This window comes from Temnothorax nylanderi, unplaced genomic scaffold (assembly GCF_030848795.1).
Source record: "Temnothorax nylanderi isolate EJ_2023f unplaced genomic scaffold, tnyl_v1.0 TNYL_tig0098_pilon, whole genome shotgun sequence".
NCBI lineage: Eukaryota > Metazoa > Arthropoda > Insecta > Hymenoptera > Formicidae > Temnothorax > Temnothorax nylanderi.
Genome location: NW_027249160.1, coordinates 588,194 through 610,551, shown reverse-complemented (window position 1 = coordinate 610,551; position 22,358 = coordinate 588,194). Strand labels below are relative to the sequence as shown.

General features: G+C 36.0%; 2 protein-coding genes and 1 long non-coding RNA gene across 4 annotated transcripts; all 3 read right to left on the bottom strand.

Moving 5' to 3' along the window:
• Positions 1–9,893: 9,893 nt before the first annotated feature.
• Positions 9,894–11,633, bottom strand: LOC139775398 (uncharacterized). The gene is made up of 3 exons (XR_011718823.1): positions 10,994–11,633; positions 10,537–10,707; positions 9,894–10,434 (listed from the first exon to the last, which is right to left on the bottom strand). It is a non-coding gene; the product is annotated as an uncharacterized lncRNA (long non-coding RNA).
• Positions 11,634–11,917: 284 nt separating this feature from the next.
• LOC139775396 (protein FAM200A-like) lies at positions 11,918–19,868 on the bottom strand. Of its 2 annotated transcripts, XM_071711330.1 has the most exons (7): positions 19,841–19,867; positions 19,304–19,714; positions 18,621–18,691; positions 18,461–18,532; positions 14,684–16,157; positions 12,422–12,814; positions 11,918–12,319 (listed from the first exon to the last, which is right to left on the bottom strand). In XM_071711330.1, the coding sequence occupies exons 2-7, from the start codon at positions 19,322–19,324 to the stop codon at positions 12,077–12,079; spliced, it is 2,274 nt and encodes a 757-aa protein (XP_071567431.1). In that variant the 5' UTR covers positions 19,325–19,714; positions 19,841–19,867; the 3' UTR covers positions 11,918–12,076. The 2 variants fall into 2 exon arrangements, with proteins under 2 accessions (XP_071567431.1, XP_071567430.1); XM_071711329.1 differs by having other exon boundaries at positions 19,304–19,868.
• Positions 16,192–18,314, bottom strand: LOC139775446 (glycerate kinase-like). Its single transcript, XM_071711456.1, has 2 exons — positions 18,242–18,314; positions 16,192–17,139 (listed from the first exon to the last, which is right to left on the bottom strand). Exons 1-2 carry the CDS (start codon positions 18,312–18,314, stop codon positions 16,370–16,372), a joined length of 843 nt encoding a protein of 280 aa, XP_071567557.1. The 3' UTR covers positions 16,192–16,369.
• Positions 19,869–22,358: the final 2,490 nt, after the last annotated feature.

Below are 22,358 nucleotides of genomic sequence, written 5' to 3'. Positions count from 1 at the left end.
ATGATGAATGAAGACGGAACAATAACACTTCAGTATGTGAAAATAACACCTAATATTATTAAACTACAAGTAAGGTCTCGGCATATTAACTCAAAAACATACCGTTGTTTTGTTGATTATCAGCCAGATAAGAATAAGATCTCTGGGATTAGTCGATATTGTTGTGATTGTGCTAATGGTAGGCGTACTGTAGGGTGCTGCTCTCACATTGCAGCTATCATATATTATCTTTCTTACGCTCGATATTTGGCTAAAATAATAAGACCTGCCGAAATATTGAGTCGTCTGTTTATAAATGAAAAAGTTAATGCTGTAGTGAATGAAGACAGTGACGAAGACTAACCGACGTTATTCAAAACAATCTTTTTTATATATATCTAATGTGAAATCATTTCATTGAATGTAAATAATTGATGATACGTATTGTTAAAAATAAATAATATAGTATAACTTATCAAATAAGAATTTTCATTTTTATTTATTAACGGTATAAAATTATTGCCAATAGTAGAGAAACATTATATTTTTTTATTTCTATGAATTTTTGCGTAAAAAAGAAAATTTTTAACGTCAATTCAAAAATTTTTTATGTCCTTTATTTTTTGAAGTAATGCATTTCTTAATTTTTTAAATATTTTTGTAAGTAAGTTGTGTTTTTTCAGTTGAAAAATTATTTTCTATATATTTCTCTAGCAATATAAGAGTTTTAATGCGTTCAAACGCAAGATTTTGAAAAAAAAATTAGTTTTTATTTTTTTTTATAATGTTCCACCACTTCAAAAAAAATGAAAAAATTCCTGAGTGTAAAGGAGTATAGAAGACATTTTCTGACAAAGTTTGGCGGTGGACACTTTTAAATAACACGGTAAAAAAAATGATTATAGTTTTATTTCTGTTCTTAAAAATCGGCTTTCCACCTGAGATTCATAATGAAAGTGTTTTTTCATCCCTTTTACTCCTAAGAATTAGAAAAAAAATCACCATTCATTAATTTTGAATTTTACTATTAAAAAAAAAAAAAAATCGAAAAAAGTGGTTTTTTTGAAAATCTCGAAAATTGTTTGAGATAAAGAGCTAAAAGTTTAGCTGAATTATTTTTATTTAATGTCAAATCGATCCCCCAAGTGCAAATCGAAAAAGCCGCGGGGGCAGATTTCCCATACAAACCCGGCTATGGCCTTTTCATTATTTTACACTTCAAACATTGCGTTACTGTTAATTTATATTTATTTGTTATAATTTTTGACAAATACGATAATAAACTACATTTTTCCATTTAAAACATCCATTTTGTAGAATTAAAAAAGATCAACTTTACGATTTTCTACGAATTTTTGAATATGACGCTTGAACATGAGCTCGGACGCTCGAGCTGTTACTCGTGCGAAGGTCCTTTTTGTACTGCAGGCTTATACCTGCCATGTATACTTAATTAGCCCTTATAAAGGGCCGTTACATATTCTTTGAACATTACTCTATACATCTATGTACTTCAAATCCCATAAATTAAAACTTCATTTTTCGACTTTTGGCCAGCTTTTCGGGAATCGGCCCCACTGTGCGACGTTGCCAAACAGCCACTCAAGACGGCCGCCATGACTCTCGTGTCATGTCGAAACGTCGAAAGTTGCCGAAAGTTTGTCGAAAGTTTAGCTTTATTTATATACGGTACGGTCAATCAGTTTGGTGTCGCGTCAGTATCTTTAGAAATGTTTATTGCATCGATTAAACAGTTTTTTATTCGTTTATCTATTCGAGAAGTATGAACGTATTCCATAAATGTGCGATTTGACCCTCCTTTCCCTATTATCACCATGTAAAATTGGCAAAGTTTACGGACATATATCTCCGGAACCAAGCGGTAAAAAAATTCGAAATTTTTCAGACACACTCTAGGAACGTTAACCTTTCATTTAATATCATATTTTCCGGGCTATCTAAATTTGACCTAAATGCAAGAACCACCTTAACAGAATTAGTATATATTTATATTAATGTTAACATGTTAATGTGATAAAGTTTATTTTAAAGGTTGATATAAGATGATATATGAGAGGTAGTGGGGAGACGTAGTGGACAAGTTGGCCCGGAGTGGAGAGGAGTAAGAAAAGGGTTTTGAGAGAAGGTAAAGAGTAAGGGAAGATGAAGTAGGGTGGCGGAGCTTGTTAAGGAGGTTCGGAGGAAGCCGTGAAAGTGGAGGAGAAGTCGAGGATAGCGTGGTTGAAGAGTAGTGATGAGAGAAAGTAAGGGAACGCTTGAGAGGTTAGGATGAGAAGCAGGAAGATAAAGGGGCCAGGTTACACGATGAGGAAGCTGAGCGAGTTGGCAGCATGGAGTTTCGATCGAGCGATCGATCGACCTGTCGCGAGACAGAGGGATTGTCGATGGTGGCGCGGCAGGTGCGAAACGGAGCAGGGAGTCATCGAGACGGGTCGATGGATCGAACGATCGAAGGGGCCGGCCATATAGACAGGTGATAGAAGGAGAAGGAGAGAAAGCGACGAGGAAGGGAGTAGATTAAGGGTGAAGATGGACGAGGATAAATTGGTGGATACGAGGAGGGTAAGAGAGAGAGAGAGGAGAAGGAAAGGAGAAAGGAGAGGAGAGAGGAGAAATGTAGGAGTTTGAAGGGGACGGAGGAGAGTCTGTTCGGAAAGATTAAAGGTAAAGGCGGAGGTGAAAGAGGTAAGCGAGGAGAGAGGAGAAATGGAGGAGTTAGAAGGGGACGGAGGAAGACGAGATTACGGAAAGGATGGAGGAGAGTCTGTTTGGAAGGGTTAAAGGTAAAGGCGGAGGTGAAAGAGAGTGAAGGTGGAATAAGGAGGGAAGGCGGCGAGCGAGAGGATGGAAAGAGACGGAAGGAAAAAGGAAGAGCGTGGCAGAAAGGAAGGAAGTAAAGAGGTGGCTAAAGCAAGGGAGGCGGAAGGAGACGGCCGGATGGAAGACGAAGGGAGGGGAAATGAAATATAAGGTCGCAAGGGAAGATGATGTTATAACACAGTTTATTTTCAGAGAGAAGGTGGAATAAGGAGTGAAGGCGGCGAGCGAGAGGAGGGAGAGAGACGGAAGGAAAGGGGAAGAGCATTGGCAGAAAGAAGGGTAGCAAAGAGGTGGTTGAAGTAAGGGAGGCGGAAGGAGATGGACGGATGGAAGACGAAGGGAGGTGAAATGAAATGTAAGGTCGCAAAGGAGGGGAAAGGAATTGTAAGGTCGTGTGGAGAAGGAGATCACGAGAAGGATGGAGGAGAAACGGACGAGGACGAAGTTCAGGGGAAGAAAGGAGGAGAGAAGGTAGAATAAAATAGAGGGGTGTGGTGAGCATGAGGAGGGTGAGAGATGGAGGGAAAGGAGAGCAGTGGTGGATAGGAGGGAAGCGGAGAGGTGGCTGAGGGAAACGGACGAGGACAGGGAACAGTTGAGACAGGAAGGAGGAAGGCGAAGGTACGTGGAACCGGAGGAAGCAGAAGAAGATAAACAGAGGGATGAAGGAAGAGGGGGGAGGGAGAGGAAAATAGAATGAATTGTAAGGTCGCATATGGCCAGGGCGTGTAAGGGAGTGATTTGTAAGAGGTTTGGGTACGTTCCTCATAAAAAAAAACGCCTTGTAAACCCTACGGGGATACACAATAAATCTACATATATAAGATGATATATGTGTTTAACATTTTAATAAACTACTTGCTATTACTCATTATGTGAAATAAAATAAAAAATATCAAAAATCCAACTGCCAAATTAAATTTTCGAGAGATGAAATCGAACATTTAAATTACGATCAACCTTACTTTTACAACCGCGAATTGAACACTTAATTCTGCTCGTAGATTTACAACGCGGAGAAAATTCCATATTAATAAAAATACAAAGCCAGTAACGCAAAGCCAGTACGACCGCACGTCAAGCCTGTACAATGCCACGAGATCTGTAAGAGGTCAGTGCTTTCACTTTCGACCACCAGATGTCATGGCGACGAATGTCAGATCCCAATAAAATATATGCTTCATGCGTATATATGTATAAATTATATACTCTCTCTTCAATATTTTATCTACTTCTTGATTTGTGATCTTCTACATTCGTATCACGCCACATACTTCTTATATAATACAGAACATCCCAACAATATTGCAACTTTATTGAAATATTCCAACTATATTGCAGGAATTATACATCATATTTACTTATACGGATGTTATAAAATAACATCAAATAAAATAAATAAAAATAAGTAACAAATATTCGATATTATTTTACAATATCGAATAAAATTTATAAATTCGGTTTTATATAGTATCCATACAGCATAGAATATTTCAGCAATATTGCAACATTCTAGTTGTATTGCAAAATCGTTGTAGAAATATCACTGGAATGAATTGTGTGTGCTATACAGGAGTCATGTAAATACGTGCGCGCGTTCACGCACGCACATCACATTATATTACATTATATAGTTATTATTTAAACAATAAACTGATATGGGTACACTGAAAAAAAAATTTGTTTATATTAAGTAAATATATTTATTTTAGTATTATTTCCTTGATTTAAAGAAATATTTTGTAACTTTATAAAGAATTTATTTTATACTTACAAATATTTATTTAAATATTAGAAATATTTGTTTAACATTTTATTTTTTTGTTTTTAAGTATACAAATTTTTAATTTAAATATTATTTTCTCAAAAACAGCAATTTATTTTTTAACATGAAAAAGATTGCCTTTTTTAATATTAATAAAACAAGTTAAATAAATATTTTATTAAATTTACGAACTAAATTTCTTAATTTAAAAAAATTAGATACTTTGCTTTACTAAACATGCAATTATATTAAAATAAATAAATGAAAGCTTAATTGAAGGAATAAGTTATTTCAAATAAAATAATGACTTACCTAAATATATTTAATTATTTTTTTCAAATAAGTAAATAAATTACTTGCACGTGAAATAAATATATTTTTAATGCAGACAAATAATTATAAAAATTTGTAATAATAAAAAATATAAAAATATATTTTCTTCAATGAAAGAAATAAAAGTATTATGATTTTAGTAACTAATTTTCTTCAAATAAAATTTTTAATTTAAATAATATTTTCTCAAAAACAGTAATTTATTTTTTAACATGAAAAAGATTGCCTTTTTAAATATTAATATCATAAATTAAATAAATATTTTATTAAATTTACGAACTGAATTTCTTTATTTGAAAAAATAGATACTTTGGTTTACTAAACATGCAATTATATTAAAATAAATAAATCAAAGCTTAATGGAAAGAATAAGTTATTTCAAATAAAATAATGACTTATCTGAATATATTTAATTGTTTTTTCAAATAAGTAACTAAATTACTTGCATGTAAATTAATCATATTTTTAATGCAGACAAATAATTATAAAAATCTGTAATAATAAAAATATATTTTGTTACTTTGAAAACTGAGTTTCTTTATTTAAAAATATATTTTGTTACTGCAGATTTATAAATTAACTTTCTTATTATACGGAAAAAAATAATTTACTTAAAAAAATGATATCGTTTTTCAAATTTAGTAAATACACGCAGAAAATTTTTTGCGCTGCGAGAGGGTTCGGCTCGCGCCCGCTACGCGGCGCATCGCCAGTATACTTTTGCGTAAGTAAGATTCAACATCGACCCCTATATCTAGGGCAGCTCGGCAGAGTTTCTACAGCGTTCTCAAGTTCGCTCGTGGCGGACAGCTGACCGCCACAGCTTATAACAGCAACTTATGTTTTTGCCATGACTGCAACAGACGTCTCGTTCTTTGTCCATCAGCCATTATTTTGAAAACATATTTTCTTTTTTTGAAAAATGAGTTTTTTTATTTGAAAATATATTTTGTTACTGTAGATTTATAAATTAATTTTGTTATTATACAGAAAAAACTAATTTACTTAAAAAATAATATCGTTTTTCAAATTTAATAAACATGGTTTTCATTTAAAAATGAATTTTTTTATTTTAAAAATATATTTTCTTTTTTTGAAAAATAAGTTTTTTTATTTGAAAATATATTTTGTTATTGAAGGTTTATAAAATGTATTGCTTATTTAATTCAACTAACAATTTACTTAAAACAAAAAATTACTTCTTTAACTTTAGTAATGATTTTTTTTTGTTCAAAATAGCAGTTTTTTGGTTTAAAAATATATTTTCTTATTACTACTGTAGAAATCAAACCTTTTGATTCTGTTACGTCCTGCGAACTCCACGACTTCCCTTTTTCGCTTAAATTCCTCTGCGCTCCGGATAGCCGTTAAGATTAGGATAAGGTAAACTAAGCACGGACGGTTGTCGATCGACGAGTGAGCCTTGATCCTTGCACATTCCTTTTCCTTTTTTTTTTATAGGTAAAGTATCTGTTTACCTAGGCGCTTAAACGCAACCTTCCAGATGACGAATTAGTGACGGACGGGGCATACGTGACAGGATTTTCATCGGCTTTGTCAGGCCTAAAACTGAAAGAATGTAAACCTGGCGACTCGACGCGCCAAATGGGCCTTAATGGGTTGATGAAGATCTTTATTGCATCAAGCGAGCTTTCAAAATGCACGTACGATGTTTCCGACAAGCGGAAACAAAGCCTGAGACGTGTCCGTAAATACACGTGGCGGAGTTTTTTGCTTGCATTTAAGATTGAGAGGTGTGAATCGTCCGTCAACACAAAAACAGGGCCGCGAGATAAAAAGAAACCCTAATAAAGGAGAAACCTAACCGAAAAACAAGTGAGTCACTGGAGGAAGCGATGGGTTGCACCCCCAATAAGACAGTGGGGGCCTTACGAGAAGACTCGCCAATGAACAGTCGGAAAAATCGACAACCGTCTCTAGCTTTCTAGGATAGGTGAAAATTTAAGAATCCACCTCTCGGGTAAAAACATCCCGCCAACGAGAAATCCTTTAAACAAAAATTAGAAGCATCTCTCCAACCCGGAGTCCCCCAAATGAAAACCTGACACATCCCACACGAAATTCATCCCTTCCATCCCTTTAACTTTCCTATATAAACCCCGACATTGGAGCACTCAGCCTCATTTATTTTTCTTCATCTTCATCTACGCACTTGGAGGCATTTCCGATCCGGCACGAGACAGTTCAGTCCTGAGTCCGTATACTCATTCTAGTTTCGTTTTCTATTATATTGAAAACAATTTCCTGTTGTTCGCCACCCTAAAGAATCGCGAGTAAATTCTGTGCGCGCTAAGTGCCACCATCCATCCTACCGACCCGGCGAGACCTGCGGTCAGCACCAGCCCCGACAGAGATACATATACACCTGTTTCATCAAAAAGTAAGTCCTGTACACACACACACGTATATATATCGGCTCCCCTTCGTTTATATATTCACGGGTTAGGGAAGTCTCTCAGTTATAACCTTCAACCATTTTTAACCCTATTACTTCCGAATTAGCCGATTTATCGGTAGATCCGCCATAGTCTTTCTCTATTACTTTGAGTTAGCTGACTCGTCGGTGGACCGAGGTATATTCCTTTGAGTTAGCTGACCCGTCGGCGGACCGAGGTATATTGCTTTGAGTTAGCTGACCCGTCGGCGGACCGAGGTATGTTGCTTTGAGTTAGCTGACTCGTCGGTGGACCGAGGTATATTGCTTTGAGTTAGCTGACCCGTCGGTGGACCGAGGTATATTGCTTTGAGTTAGCTGACTCGTCGGTAGACTCGAGGCACTCCTTGGATCTCCAAAACCTGAGGTGGACTTCCCCCCAGTTGGCGGATATTAATAATTAACAATCCGCTAACTTGTAGTGGATTCGGCCGGTCCCACCCATGAGAAGTCGCGAAACGCCGCGAGACACGAAAGACGTCGTCAACATAAGCGGGCGCGAAAGGAGGTCGAAACCCAAGAATCGGAATTTCCCCAGGAACAAGATAACCCCGGTCCTCCGCATCTCGCCATTCCACCGCCTCCACCAGCGTTTACGGAGGAGCCCTGTTGTTCATCACGGGAGAATCGCCCCGTTGCCCCACCCCGTCGCGTTGTCCTACCCTCTCGCCTTGTTCCCGCACCTTATCGGGCTGTTTGTCGGGTGGCCCCGTTTCGCGTGGTCCCCGTCAACCCCGATCCCGCCACCTTGCTTGAACCTCCCGATTCCCCCTCCTCTTCCCGAGGACCATCCCCGACTCCGTCGACCGCCTCGACCCTTGACACCCACGAGGAAATGGTCGGTCCCGAAATAGTCACCCTAGATTAACAATCACTTTTCTTTTTTATCCATAAATTCTTGTCCCTCTGTTTTCACTCCCCAAACTTTTCTTTATATTTAGCTCTTAATGTCAACTTAAATTAGTTTCAAGTACTCATATACACCACACGCGCACTTAATCAAATCATTATGCTATTCAATGCCGATCTCGATGTAATAGTAGCGGGCAGGATGTCCACTTCCAAATAGATTCCCCCTCAAAAGGTCCTGCCCGATCGCCCCCGCACTTTTGTGATACCCGCGAACAATGCGCACATTAACTCTCCATTATATTCATATAGGGGAGACCGGGGCTAAGCCGACAACGGGGCAAACTTGACACTAGGCTTTTTGCCAATTTAAATCTATCGTAGAAACTTGCCTTTCCTACTGTAAATGCGTCTTTATGTGCCAGTATTATCAACGGAATTTGGTAACATTCTGAGTTATAGTGTAATTTTTAACGCGACATAAGCGTTTTTGATAGTGAAAAGTAATTTTTCTGATCTCTCGAAAATGTCTACTCTTTCATCGAGCTTTACTCTTGCGAATCTACCGGTAAGTGATTTTGATGGGAAATTTGATGCTCTATATGAATCCGATAATCGTTTTTGCATATTTTCAAAATTTTCATGTTTTTGAAGTGACAAAAGTGAAAAACGACGTCCGGGGCAAAGTCAACACCACGCCGTTTCGTCGGCTCCCAGTAACAAACGATGCTTGTCATGCAGCCGTATGGCTCATGACAAATGTATGCGCACGTCCGATCGCGAGTTTACCTGCATTAATTGTTTTTCAGACATGAGTTTAGATGAAGATAATTGAAAGTTCAACAATTTTTGTTCTCATTATTTTAAATGATTGTTCTAGCTACTTTATTCCGAATTTTTGTACTTTTTAAATACACAATAAACAATGTATTTTCATTTTCAGACAGTAAAAAATAAGTTCCAGATCAAATTGTGTCGATCAGACAAAGTGTTGAGTTTGCCCCGGCGGGGTGTCGAGTTTGCCCCGGCATTTTTCAATTCGAAAATTTGTCTTCGCGTCACTTTTCCTTTCCTGGCGGCAAAACAAAGCGACGTACAGCAAAACTTCCTGAATCAATTTTGTACCTGAAGAAACACTCTTTAAATATGTACACTGCAAAACATATCCACTCTAAATTCCGCGAAACTATAACGGAAAAAATGGACATTTTTTCCACTTTATGTAAGTATGAAATTAAAGCGGAATTATATGTACAGGACCTTGTCCTATGATAATATATCCGTTATAAATAAAACGGAATAATATATCCGTTATAAATAAAACGGAAATTTAGAAAGGACTCCGCACAAAACCATGAGAAAAGGCCTTTCGGTTAAATTGTCTAAAACTCGTAAATAAAAAAGGGCATAAAATAAGAAAATTTTGGCGCAAACCAGAGGTCGATATGTTGACCCGTTCGGGAGTTATTTAGGGTAAATAATTAGCTTTTTCGAACTTTGACCCTAAATAACTCCCGAACGGGTCAACATCTCGACCTTTTGTTTGCGCTAAAATTCTTATTTTATGCCCTCTTTTATTTAGAAGTTTGAGACAATTTGACCGAAAGGCCTTTTCCCGTGGTTTTGTGTGGTGTCCTTTTAGATTCTTTTCCGGATATGAAGAAGAACATATTACCTGAAAGACAATATTTTATTGTACTCACATATACTTATTACATATATGTATATAAAACATTATATTATGTGATTAGAAAATTTATATATAAAGTATGAATAAGCAAGTAGAAACTAAAAAATAATCTTTATCCATATATAGTTATACATATAATATATACCTATAAAAGAAAAGGAAGGATGAGCTCAAAAATCCAAAAACAAAACTACAAATATAAACATAATAATAGAAAAAACTCTGCATTACAATTTATGAAACACACATGGATAGAATTTCTTTAGCTCGCTTGCCCAAAAATTGATTATTATTACCCAGGCACAAAGATTCAATTAAACCAAGCAATTGGCTAAAAGATGATGGATAACTCAGATCTTTTATGTAGTAAACAGCTAATCCCAGAGCGACTGCCTCTTCCGCAGATGCAACATAAATCGTCAGTTGATCAATCTCATTGATTACAAGCCAGGCTGTAGTATCATTGTAATATACTTTTGGTCCAGGAAAAGGTGTAATTAGATCTTCAAATGCTGGAACTTTCTGCACAAATTACACAAAACAAAAATTAGAGGTAATATATATTTTTGAGCATATAATAAAGCAACAAAAATAGTTATAACAATTTATTATATAAGATTTTACCTGTTCGAGAAAAAAGTCCTTTACTCTTGATAAACTTGGTAAACTAAATATCTTTGTAGTTGTCCTCTACTACATTGCTTGCAGATTGCACAGTCTGTTGAGAATCTTGCTCTTGATTGTTGACTTCATTAAATGCTGGGCCAGTCAAGTTTTCTATCGCCACTACTGCAACTGTATGAACCAGTACAATTTTATTCATTTCTGTTCGCAATATAATAATGTAATATACGCAATATAATATACGAGATCTATATGTAATATACATTTAACTCTTTAACTACTGATATATATTAATAAAACTGGCTGTCCAAACGCAAAAAAATATAGTATAGTCTCTTATTGACGACAGCCGTGTTTCGCGAAATTTTCGTTCCGTCGTCTATTGACGACAGCCGTATTTAAAGGGTTAAAGATGATAATGTATAATAAATGATTTACTTTTGTAATAAAAACTTACCTTCATGCGTACAAGCTTCTTCGCTCGTTTCACGTTCATGTAAAGGCGAATACAAAAAAACACACATTTGTGTTATTATCCGCGGGCGTCGTGTCGCGAGTAATCCAGGGTAATCGGTGAAATCCGTCTCGATGACGACGTCGGGCGTCTCGCGACGTCCGCCGCCGCCGCCGCTGCCGCCGCCGCCGCCGACGACGACGACGACGACGACGACGACGACGACGACGACGACGACGACGGCGGCGGCGGCGACGACAACGGCGACGACGAGGTCGATGACGATGGCACAGTAATCGTCGAGACGGTCGTCGGCGACGAGGACGACAGAGTAGAACAACGATGCAACGGGAGCGACGAAGGGCAGGAGACGAGTCGCGATCCGCAGGTGCACTCTACTCTCGAACTACGAAGACGACGGCGATGACGGCGAGGACGACGGCGAGGACGAAAACACACTCTTTCTCTCGCGCTCACGCAGGGGCCCGCCTTGCGCGCGCGCTACACTACACTACTACACCATCTCGATAGGCCGCATCGTGTCGTGTGTGCCACCTCGCACCGCGACCGACACCCCGACTCGAATCGCGAGCGCTATCGCCGCGATTGGGCCGATGGCCGCCACCGTGCGTTACTTGTACGCAGTGTTGCCAGACCCAGAAAAAGAAATGTAGTACCAATCCAAAAAAATAGTAGTATTTATGTCGTACCAACATGATAAAATAGTAGTACAAATAGTCGTACTGAAAATCTATAATAGTAGTACTTATGTCGTACCAACATGACAAATAGTAGTACAAATAGTCGTACTGAAAATCTATAATTCATGCATACGTTGCATATACTATAGATATTCAGTATTGGAGATTGGGGGATAGGATAGGAGGCAGTACATATCAGAAGTATCAGAACATCGGTGCAATTCCATTAATTTTTTAATAAATTCTTTAATAAAAAGTTATGCAAATTATATATTGTAAACGAAAAAACTTTAAACAAACACTAATTTTCACATTTTTGTGATATATTTATTATTGCGATAATTATATATGCATATATTTGTAATTATTATTTATTAAGATACTTTTAAAAAATAATTTCTGTTTCGCTGTCCTCTTGTTCTATTTGCTCGTTTTCTTGCCTTTTTTTTGGATATAAAACGTTTGCTGTCATTTTTTGCAACATCTTATCTGTTGGCTGAAATGTGGCTGCTGCACAGCCTCTAGAGTTTTCTCCTTGTGATCGCTTCACGCACTCTGTTGCTAATAATGATCCGTTGACTGTTTCAATTTTCAACTTATTTCTAAATTTTGTTTTCATTAAATTGACCTGTAAATTAAAATAAAAATTAAATAATTGCGTATATTTATTACATAATAAAAAGTATTGAAATTATATATTCAAAATTATCTATTTTATTTAAATATTTACCCGACTAAAAATTCTTTCACAATCTGCATTTGAATGTGGCAAACATAGAATATCAAGAGCAAATGTAGCCAATTCATGAAATTCAGACTTTCCCGCAGCATTTTTATTATCCAAAATCTTATTCCAAAATTTGTCCACATGTGTTTTATCAAGATCCTTGGGTAAAAAGGCAGTGGAAAATGGAAGACGACGCCATTGGTCATCTATTTTTTGCATCATATCATTACTGTCATTGCAACTCAAAACTCTTGGAATTACTTTCATTAAATTAAGAAGTGTTGGAGTTGTATCTCGATATGATAGAGATAAAGCATTTTTTGGATGCAACGCCTTAAGTTTTTCCAAAACAGGATTTTGCATATCATAGCGATTTGATATTTGCTGTGCTGATATCTAAAAGCATTACAAACATAAAATGCAATAAAATCGATAATAGAGATGGAAATAAATATACAACATTTGTTCATATATAAAATAATATATAAAAGGATATATTGTATTTTGTAGCGAAGGTGCGTTATACTATGTTTACGCGAGCGTTACTTCTGTAGTAACTTACGATATATCACTCGTTTACGCGGAGTAAATTATCGCAAATTACTACAAAATCCCGTTTACGCGAAGAAAAATCCCGTTTACGCGAAGGAATTATCGTAAGTTACTACAAAAGTAACGCTCGCGTAAACGTAGTATTAGACAAATACTGTGTTTGCGCGAGCGTTGGTTCTGTGGTAACTTACAATAATTCCTCCGCGTAAACGGGATTTTGTAGTAATTTACGATAATTCATTCCGCGTAAACGAGTGAATTGTCGTAAGTTGCTGCAGAAGTGGCGCTCGAGTAAACGTAGTAAAAGTGGAAGAATTTAAGGTAGGGGACAGGGTGGATTCGGACCACATGCCCCTGACAGTGAAGATAGATGAAAGAAGAAGAAAAGAAGAAAAGAAGAATGAAGAGGTGGAAGGAAGAGAAGTTACGAAATGGAAAATCTGCTGAGATGGAGATGCAATTAGAAGTTATAAGGCAAACACGGAAAGCATTATATGGAGGGAGGATAGACAGAGTACAATAGAGGAAAAATGGGATAAACTCAAAGGTATAATCCAGGAGGCAATGATAAGAAAGAAGCTGGTTACGAAGAGGTATGAGTTAGGACACAATAAGGATTGGTGGGACAGGCAATGCTCAAGAAAGAAAAGGGAGGAGGGGTAAGGCAGGAAGATAAAAATATCTGGAGGAAAGAAGAAAGTTGATCTCCGAAGGAGTTGGCAGAAAGGAAACAGAGAGAAAAAAGAAGTGGAACTGAAGAGTTTAAAAAATGCTACGGAGGTTTGGAGATTTATAAATAGAAAGAGGAAGAAGAAGACTTAAAAGGAGGCAGATATAAGTAAGGAAGTTTGGAGAGACCACTTCATGAATTTATTGGAAGGGGAGGAAATACTGCAAGAGGAGGAACCTGCCGGCATAGAGGCTTTGGAGGGATTAAGGTTAGAAGGTAGGGATTTAAAGGGAGTTAAGAAATAGAGATGGGGAAGTGCAAAGGCAAATAGAGGAAAGCATGATAAGGGAAGCTAAATACAACAAGAAATATAAGGAACTGGAAAGAAGTACAGAAGGTCCAAAATATTTGAGGGGCTTACACTTGGAGAAAGGCAATTCAGGAGATAGTGTTAGAGCACTACTAAAGGCTCTGACAGACAGGACGCGTCAAGCGTCAAGCAGCGAGCAGCAACCCAATCAGCGAGATGATATCAGCAGTGGCGTAGAAAATATCGTCTCGCTGATTGGTTGCTGCTCGCTGCTTGACGCGTCCTGTCTGTCAGAGCCTTAAGAGTAAGATGCGGAAACATGGAGGATAGGAATAAATATTGGTTAGAGAAGGAGGAGACAGTGTGTGTGTTTTGCGGACAAGGCGAGGACAGTATTAATCATTATGTAACAGACTGTGATATATGATCAAAGACTGGTTTAGGATTTTAGGTAAGAATTACGTAGAAATAATTAATAGGATATGGAATGATGTGTTAGATAGTACAAAAAGTGGGATACTGAGGAAGCTCTGGAAGGAGAAAGAGAAAATTAAGGAAAGGAGAATTAGACAAGGATAGGCATATATTAAGTTTAATGGAATGATTGTGAGCGCGAAATGTATGAGTGTGTTAAGGAAATATTGCAAACCAAGTCCACTTTATGGCAAATATGCTGAAGTTAAATAAAAAAATATTATATAAAAGGATATATAAAAGGATATATAAAAAATACCTTTAGAAATTCTCTGCAACGCCAAAAAAAATCCTTTTTCTCGTTTTGTTGAAAATTATTATTTTGATCGTTCATGGCTTGAAGTACTTTCACACCAAGATATATTTGTGAAATTGGGATGAATTCATCTTCCTTACAAGGATTGATATCAGCAAGTGAAGTTTTCATAACGTAATCTCTCTTCATATAGCATAGAAGAATTTCCTGATACATATTTACTATTTTGTCATGAAGTTCAGTGATGACCACCGAATCAGTTTGAAAAAAACGATTGAAATCCGTAAACTTTGGTAAGATCCATTCAAGGAAGAAAAAATATAATTTTGATCCTGGATTGTTAAGTTCATTAGAAATTTGTTCTGCGGCTCGTAATCGTTCAATAAACCATCTATCGATGAAGAACAATCTCAAAGCTTCCCATTGTTCAATAATGCGTTCTATAACCATTATTAAAGAGAGCCAGCGTGTTTGAGATGGATGTAACATCTTATGTGGTGCTACATTAGCAAATTCTTGAAATTGGCGAAATTGACATTGCCTTTTTGCACTTAATTTAAAGAAATTATATATATTTCTTGCCAAATCTTCAATTGATCTGGGAAGAGTTTTGCAAGCTTCACTTGCGCATAAAGCAGCCGAATGACATACACATTTTAAAATAAATATATTAGGACATTTTTCTTTAAATCTACTAGCTACAGAATTATGTTGACCCATCATTGTACTACATCCGTCTGCAGCAAATCCAATTATATTTGAAAGAGGTATTGAATAATTTTCAAGACACTTTATTATGCCGTTGAATAAATTTTCTGCTGTTGCACCTTCGTTAGCATTGCTTGAATCATATATTTTATATAGCTCCCAAAATTCACTGACAATTTTTTTCTTATTAGTATCATTATATCTCACTACTACACAAGCGGTTTTAATGCAAGATATGTCAGTTGATTCATCTGTAAGAAGACTAAATTTATTGTTTCTTAATATCTCAGCCAGTTTCTCCTTATGAGAAGCACCGATAACATGTACTGCAATATTAGTTGCCTTTGTCCTTTTCATGGCAATATTTTGTATTACTGGATAATCAGGACAAATATTTTTCAATAGATCTACAAAATGATCAGTCAAACGGAATGACAGATTATGTTCCGTTAAAAATCCAACCAATTTTATTTCAGTTGACGTAGTAGCCTTAGATATAGATTGGTTTTTATTGGTAAAGCGTGAAATAGACTGTTGTTTCACTGTTGCAGCTTGCATTTTCTCTTTATGTTTTATACTTTTCCCATGTCGTTTAATAACCATTATATCCGAACTCATTGAATAGTTGCAATATATGCATTTTGCTCTATATTCATCGTTCTGATCATGACTTAACCAAGCACTCAATTCTGGATCAGAAACCCATTTTTTTGTAAATTTTTGCTTTCGGTGTTTTGTTTTTAATATTTTATTTTTATTTTTTGATGCACTGTAATCAATATCAGAATTAATAGCATAAGAGGTAAAAAATAATATAATAATTACACTTTACGAAGATTACGCGCTTGATGATAAGCATGCGCTGAAAGAACCACAACTAAAAGGGCTTTAAGATGAAGAAAGAGAAGAAGAGAAAGGAGAAAAAGAGGAGGAGAAGAAGAAGAAAGAAGCCATTGGAGATACGAAGCGACGTGGCCAAAACTACAGCGCACTGAGCATCATCACATCGTATTCAGCGAGTCGCGGATAACATTTGATCTTTGCCAACCAATCTAGTGAAAAGCGTAAAGCTAGCTCCTGATTTCTACCGCCTTTTCCTTTACCCGTCACTACAACCGTAAGTTCTCCTCCCCCGATTAAAACTATACCACCGAGATTGCCGATACAACGAAAGATTTCATTGACTTTATCGATAGATAACGAAAGTATCGGCATAGTCCGTACTCTGTCATAAAATTCCTCTCTCTTCAGCTTATTTAACAAAACAAGACATATCAGACTCGTTATGTGAACGTACGCCGAACTAACGTCCTGTACATTTTCTGTAACGTCATTCCTTAATATTATCGGAGTCAATTTCTTGCGCAAAGCTTCAAAGCTCGCAGCTTCAAGAGCCGTCCTATTGTTTCCTAGAATCATATTCGTCACGTGTCTGAACTGTGTAGCCGGATTTAACAGCGGTTTGTCGTTAAACGTCTCCTTGGAAGTTACTACCGCCTTCAAATCACCCTCTAGCGACTGATACAAGTTATACTTCTTTAACATAGCGATAACATTCTCCGGTGTTCTCGGACTGTAAACGGTGGAACCGCTGGCAATTAAGTCTACGGGATCGCCGACAATATCGGACAATATCAGCGTGACAACGGACGCGGGATACGGCTTAAGGCTTACTACACCTATTGTGGACCAGGGTTTACAGTCGAATAATGAGGAGAAATCGACTATGATTGGTTTCTTACAGCTTAAAGCTTATTACACCTATTATCGACCTATTAAAGCTTATTACACCTATGATGAATATCTCCGAAGGAGTGGTGAGAGGCCTCGGCCTCGGCCTTATGTTCGGATGACCGGTAAGAAAGTCGAAAGAAAAAGCAGATGAAGTAGACGACGAAAGCCGTTAAGGACAGAAACAGATGAAACTGTACGGATTGCACGGTTGATGAAGCAGAAAATAAGGAGAGATGAAAGAGTGAAAATAAGAGGGACGAGCGTGAGTTCTCTTCCAAGGCGGTGAGAAAAGAAATTGATTTTTATCCAGTTCGAAAAATTGTAAAAAAAGACAGCGAAATGACGAAGAGCCGGTTTCTTCGATTCCTTAAGAGTTCGACGTTTTTGTCTTTATATCAAACATGGTGCGCATAATTTGCCAATCTTGTTTAGAAATGCATCATTATCAAAGTTGCAAGGATAACAAAAAATGATTTACAGGGAAATAAGTACATACAACGAGATTATTGCTAGAAGTTAAGTTGCACAAAGATTTCTTGAATTTGAAGCACAAAAGAACGAAAGCAGAAAATACATCAAATATTTAATAAAATATAAAGAGAAATGAAATAAATTAAACATTCTAACGTAGCAGATTGGACAGAAATGTTTTTGTTAAACAATAGCAGAGAAGTGCAAAGAGGTACAAAGGCAAACATGGATAATATTTGATGAAGGATATATGGAATCTTTTTCAATCGATTGCTTTAAATTTATATGTTAAAGCTAAATATTTTCCAAACAAGTAATGACAAAAGAAAAAATGATGCGATCAAGATATCTGCTACTATCTTTGCAAAGTATTTACTTTGAAACTTGCTCTGTATAGTATTATAATGATTTACAAGAGAAAGGATTAAAGGTGAAGGCAAAAAAGAAGATTACGCGCTTGATGATAAGCATGCGCTGAAAGAAACACAACCAAAAGGGCTTTAGGATAAAGAAAGGAAGAAGAGAAAGGAGAAAAAGAGGAGGAGAAGAAGAAGCCATTGGAGATACGAAGCGACGTGGCCAAAACTACAGCGAGATGAAAGAAGATCGGAAAAAGAGATCTCTTCAATATAATAAAAAAGATATTACAGGATTGTGGCTTATTTGGTCTAGAAAATTTAAGAGACTGAAAGCATTTTAAGATTGGATGAAAGACAAGCATCCTGACAGCCATAGATCTCGTCACGTCCAAAGCAAGATGGGCGAGATGATAACAGAGCTTAAAGCTTATTACACCTATTATAGATCGGGATTAAAAAATCTCGAATAAAAATTCATAATATTTATAAATACTATTTTTTTACACACCTTGTATGTTCCTCAATGTTTTCCTCCTGTTTTCTTTTACCCTTATTGCCTTTATGGCAATTTGATATGTGTCTATAATATCAAATAGCATATATAAAATTATTAACATTAATTTGTTAAAAAAGATTTACTTAACTTTTCATTAGAATCAATCATATACCTTTTATTTTGTGCAGGTGCATCATGTATTGGTGATGGATCATCTGCATCACTAGTATCACTGAACTCTCTCTGTAATAATAAGTAATATTTTTATTTGCATTTTTAAATTAATCTATTATATTTATAAATTTGCATGTCTTAATTTATAAATGACACACTAATTGTATATAAATATAAGTATGTAAAATGTAAAAGTATAGATATATATTTTTTAAAGAAAATCGAACAATAATATTTAGTTACAATAAATTTGCTTTTAAAGTTTATATCAATGAACCAAATAGAGAGAAAATATTAATGAGTTCATGTATTATTGGATTTATTTATATAAAATCAATAAAATATTTTTCTGTCATTATTTGCAACAAAGAATTACAACTATAACAAAAATAAAGCATATAGAAAGTGGAATAGCATCTAACTGGCTCTTATCTTATAACTCACACAGACAACACGTATGTCTTAATTGGTTCTAAAACTTACAAACATTATAAATTAATCAAAATTGTCAACTTAATTGGAAGAAACCATTTATGTTAAAAATAACTTTAACTTACCATCATATTTATAAAATTAACCTGTAAATACTATAATCTATATGAGTGTATAAGGCACCTATACCTCCTCATCCGAGGAACTTGAAAAAACCCCCTAATCTAAATGATTGATTATAACTATTACACATATAATGCGTATCCACATCCAGGTGTCAGAAATTGGCCGCTACAAATTCACTCGCACCTCGGTCAAGCCTCAAACCTCAAACCACGTAAAAGCTCAGCGCCGTGCTGATTGCCACGTACGTAATGCAATTTATGCAATCCGTTACAAAACAATTGCATTCGTAATCGAAGCACATTTAGCCATTTAGCGCCAAATAACCGCACTTTACAATGCGTTCATAAACATCTCGTCGCCAGACTCGTCAGTCGCGAAACAATTGCGACAGCCAATCAGAATAATGCACCCAGTAGGTGCATCCAGGAGCAGGAGCGCAACTGCTCATTGAGTGGCTAAGGAGCAGTCAAATGTGATTGGTTCTTATCTTTAGATCCAGCTAATCACATTAAATTGCTACTTAGCCGCTATTTTCTGAAAATACCGCATAGATGCATGCAGTAGTAGTATAAATAGTCGTACATGATTAAATAGCAGTACAAAACGGCGTACGACACCTCCTTACTGTCGTACGTCGTGGAAAACATGAAATAGTCGTACCGGTACGACTATAGTCGTACGTCTGGCAACACTGCTTGTACGCGTCCGGGCCGAGCCGTTGTTCGGGCAACAAAAGAAGATCAGGCTGCCATCATGGTTATGTTATTTTTGTCCGCTTTAAATATATATGACGGAAACCACAACCAATGACCATGTCCTTTACATTATCCGTTATAACGTCTGTCTTAATAATAATCACTATCAGTCCTACTTATATAAAGGATTTTAATATATATGAATAAAGTGTCACGTTAAGAATTGCGTCAGTCACGCTTAAATAAAATGGACACAAAAGAAATCCGTTTTAACATTGTATATTCCGTTATAAAATAGAAGTGTCCTTTATATATAAAGAGGATATGTTTTGCAGTGTACCATTGAATTTGCCTAAAAATTTTAATTAAATATAAAAAATTGCCTTTGAAAAAATAGTGTCGGCTTAGCCCCGGTCTCCCCTACACATTTTACACTAACGCCTAGTTTATAATTATTTTTTTATACTAAATAACATTTTTTTTTTATGTCAAATAAATATAACTACTTATGTTAAAGACATCTCCATTCTTTCTTTAATTTAAGACCTCAACCACCACCCATCTCCTACTCGAAATCGCACGAGGTCCGATCCTAAGTTAAAGGGATTAAATTCCTTGATTTAAAAGAGGACCGACGATCGCACCGCTCACGGAAGGCGTCCTAGGGTCCCTACGGACGCTGACCCTTCCTGAGTCATAAAAGTGCGTTCGGCTCGCGCCACGCGCCTCAGACCGCGTACCTGCGAGCAGTATTCTTAAGCGTCTAGTTGCGTCCTTCCTTACCCCGACCCCTCTGGTTAGCCTTTCCTTCGCTTCCCAGATTTTCCTATCCTAATCCCGGGGTTGGACGTAACAATTCATTAAAAAAAAGATTTACTTATTTTAAAAATTTGCATATTTATTTGAAAAACAAAATTTCTTTTATTTTGTAATGCGTTTTATAGTTTAAAATATTAGTTATTCAATTGAAGTATATACTTTTTGTTTAATAAATAACATTTACTTACTTTAAAGAAATAATTTTTCTACATTAATAAATGTTTTTTTTTTCTTTCTAAAAATACAAATGTTTCAAATTATGAAAATAATTTTCTTGCAAATAGTCAAAACAATGGTTTTCTTAATTCAAATTTAATTTTCTTGAATCTAGCAATTTTTTTTTCAGTGTATAAACTGATAAGTGAAGAAAAAGTTGTTCATTTCTTTATTATTATTTTATTTATTTTACTTAATATTATTTTATGTATATCTCTCTAAAAATCGAAGAGTGAAATATTACTCGGAACGAGTGAAATGCAAGTATAATGAAAAGTGAAAATTGAGCCTGTGTACTTCGAGTAATTTGCCACTCTATAAGAAAGAGTAAAATTGTGCTCTATAAGTTGGAGTGAAATCGCACTCCATTTGAGTGAAGAGGCACTCTTTGTGAGTGCAGTAGATCAGTATCCATAAGAGTAAATTATGTCACTCTATAATTTTCAGTGGAAGATTTCACTCTGTTAGAGTCATTTCCCAGACAGCACCATGTCCAAAATCGAGACATAAGACGTCTTTTAGCCATCTTTTCGTAAGACGTTTAAAAGATGTTTAAAAGATGTCTTTAGACGTCTTATGTCCCGCTTTTGGACATGTGTGCTGTCTGGGTTATTAGTCGATCTTTAATGAATCATGATCATGATAGTAACTCGAGTTACTATAGCTTATTACTAGCTGGTTACCCGGGCTTCGCCCGGGAGTCGTTTTTCTTCAAACGACTTTATTTGTGTTTCAATATCCATAATCGAAAAAAATTCCTTTATCAGTTCGGATACCGATTCCCAAAAAGATCGGTAACGAAAAACTATACAGTTTATAGCACTCCCCGGGAAATTCTACCCCTGTTTTATATACAATTCTTTAAGATTCGGTCAATTATTTCCCGAAAAATTGAAAAAATTTCGGATACCGGTTTCCCAAAAAATCGGTAATGAAAAATTATACACTTTATGGCACTCCCCGGGAAATTCTACCCCTGTTTTATATACAATTCTTTAAGATTCGGTCAATTATTTCCCGAAAAATTGGAAAAATTTCGGATACCGGTTCCCAAAAAGATCGGTAGCGAAAAACTATACACTCTATAACACTCCCCGGAAAATTCTACCCCTATTTTATATACTTTTGGTAAAAATTCGGTCGAATAGTTTAAGAGTGTATAAAGAACATACATACATACAAACATACATACATACATACATACATTCTATTTTATATATATAGATACTATAGAGTGAGATCGTATCACTCTGATAGAGTAGCCGCTCTATCAGAGTGACGATCTCACTCTAAACATTTAAGTGAAAAATTCACTCGTACCTTATAAGTGCCCGCACTTACTCAAATTAGACTGACAATTAACCCTCTCTTTTGGAGTGACTCACTCTAATATATTAGTGGCGAAACTATACTCTATGAGATTTAGTAATGATGATCAGTTTGCGTAT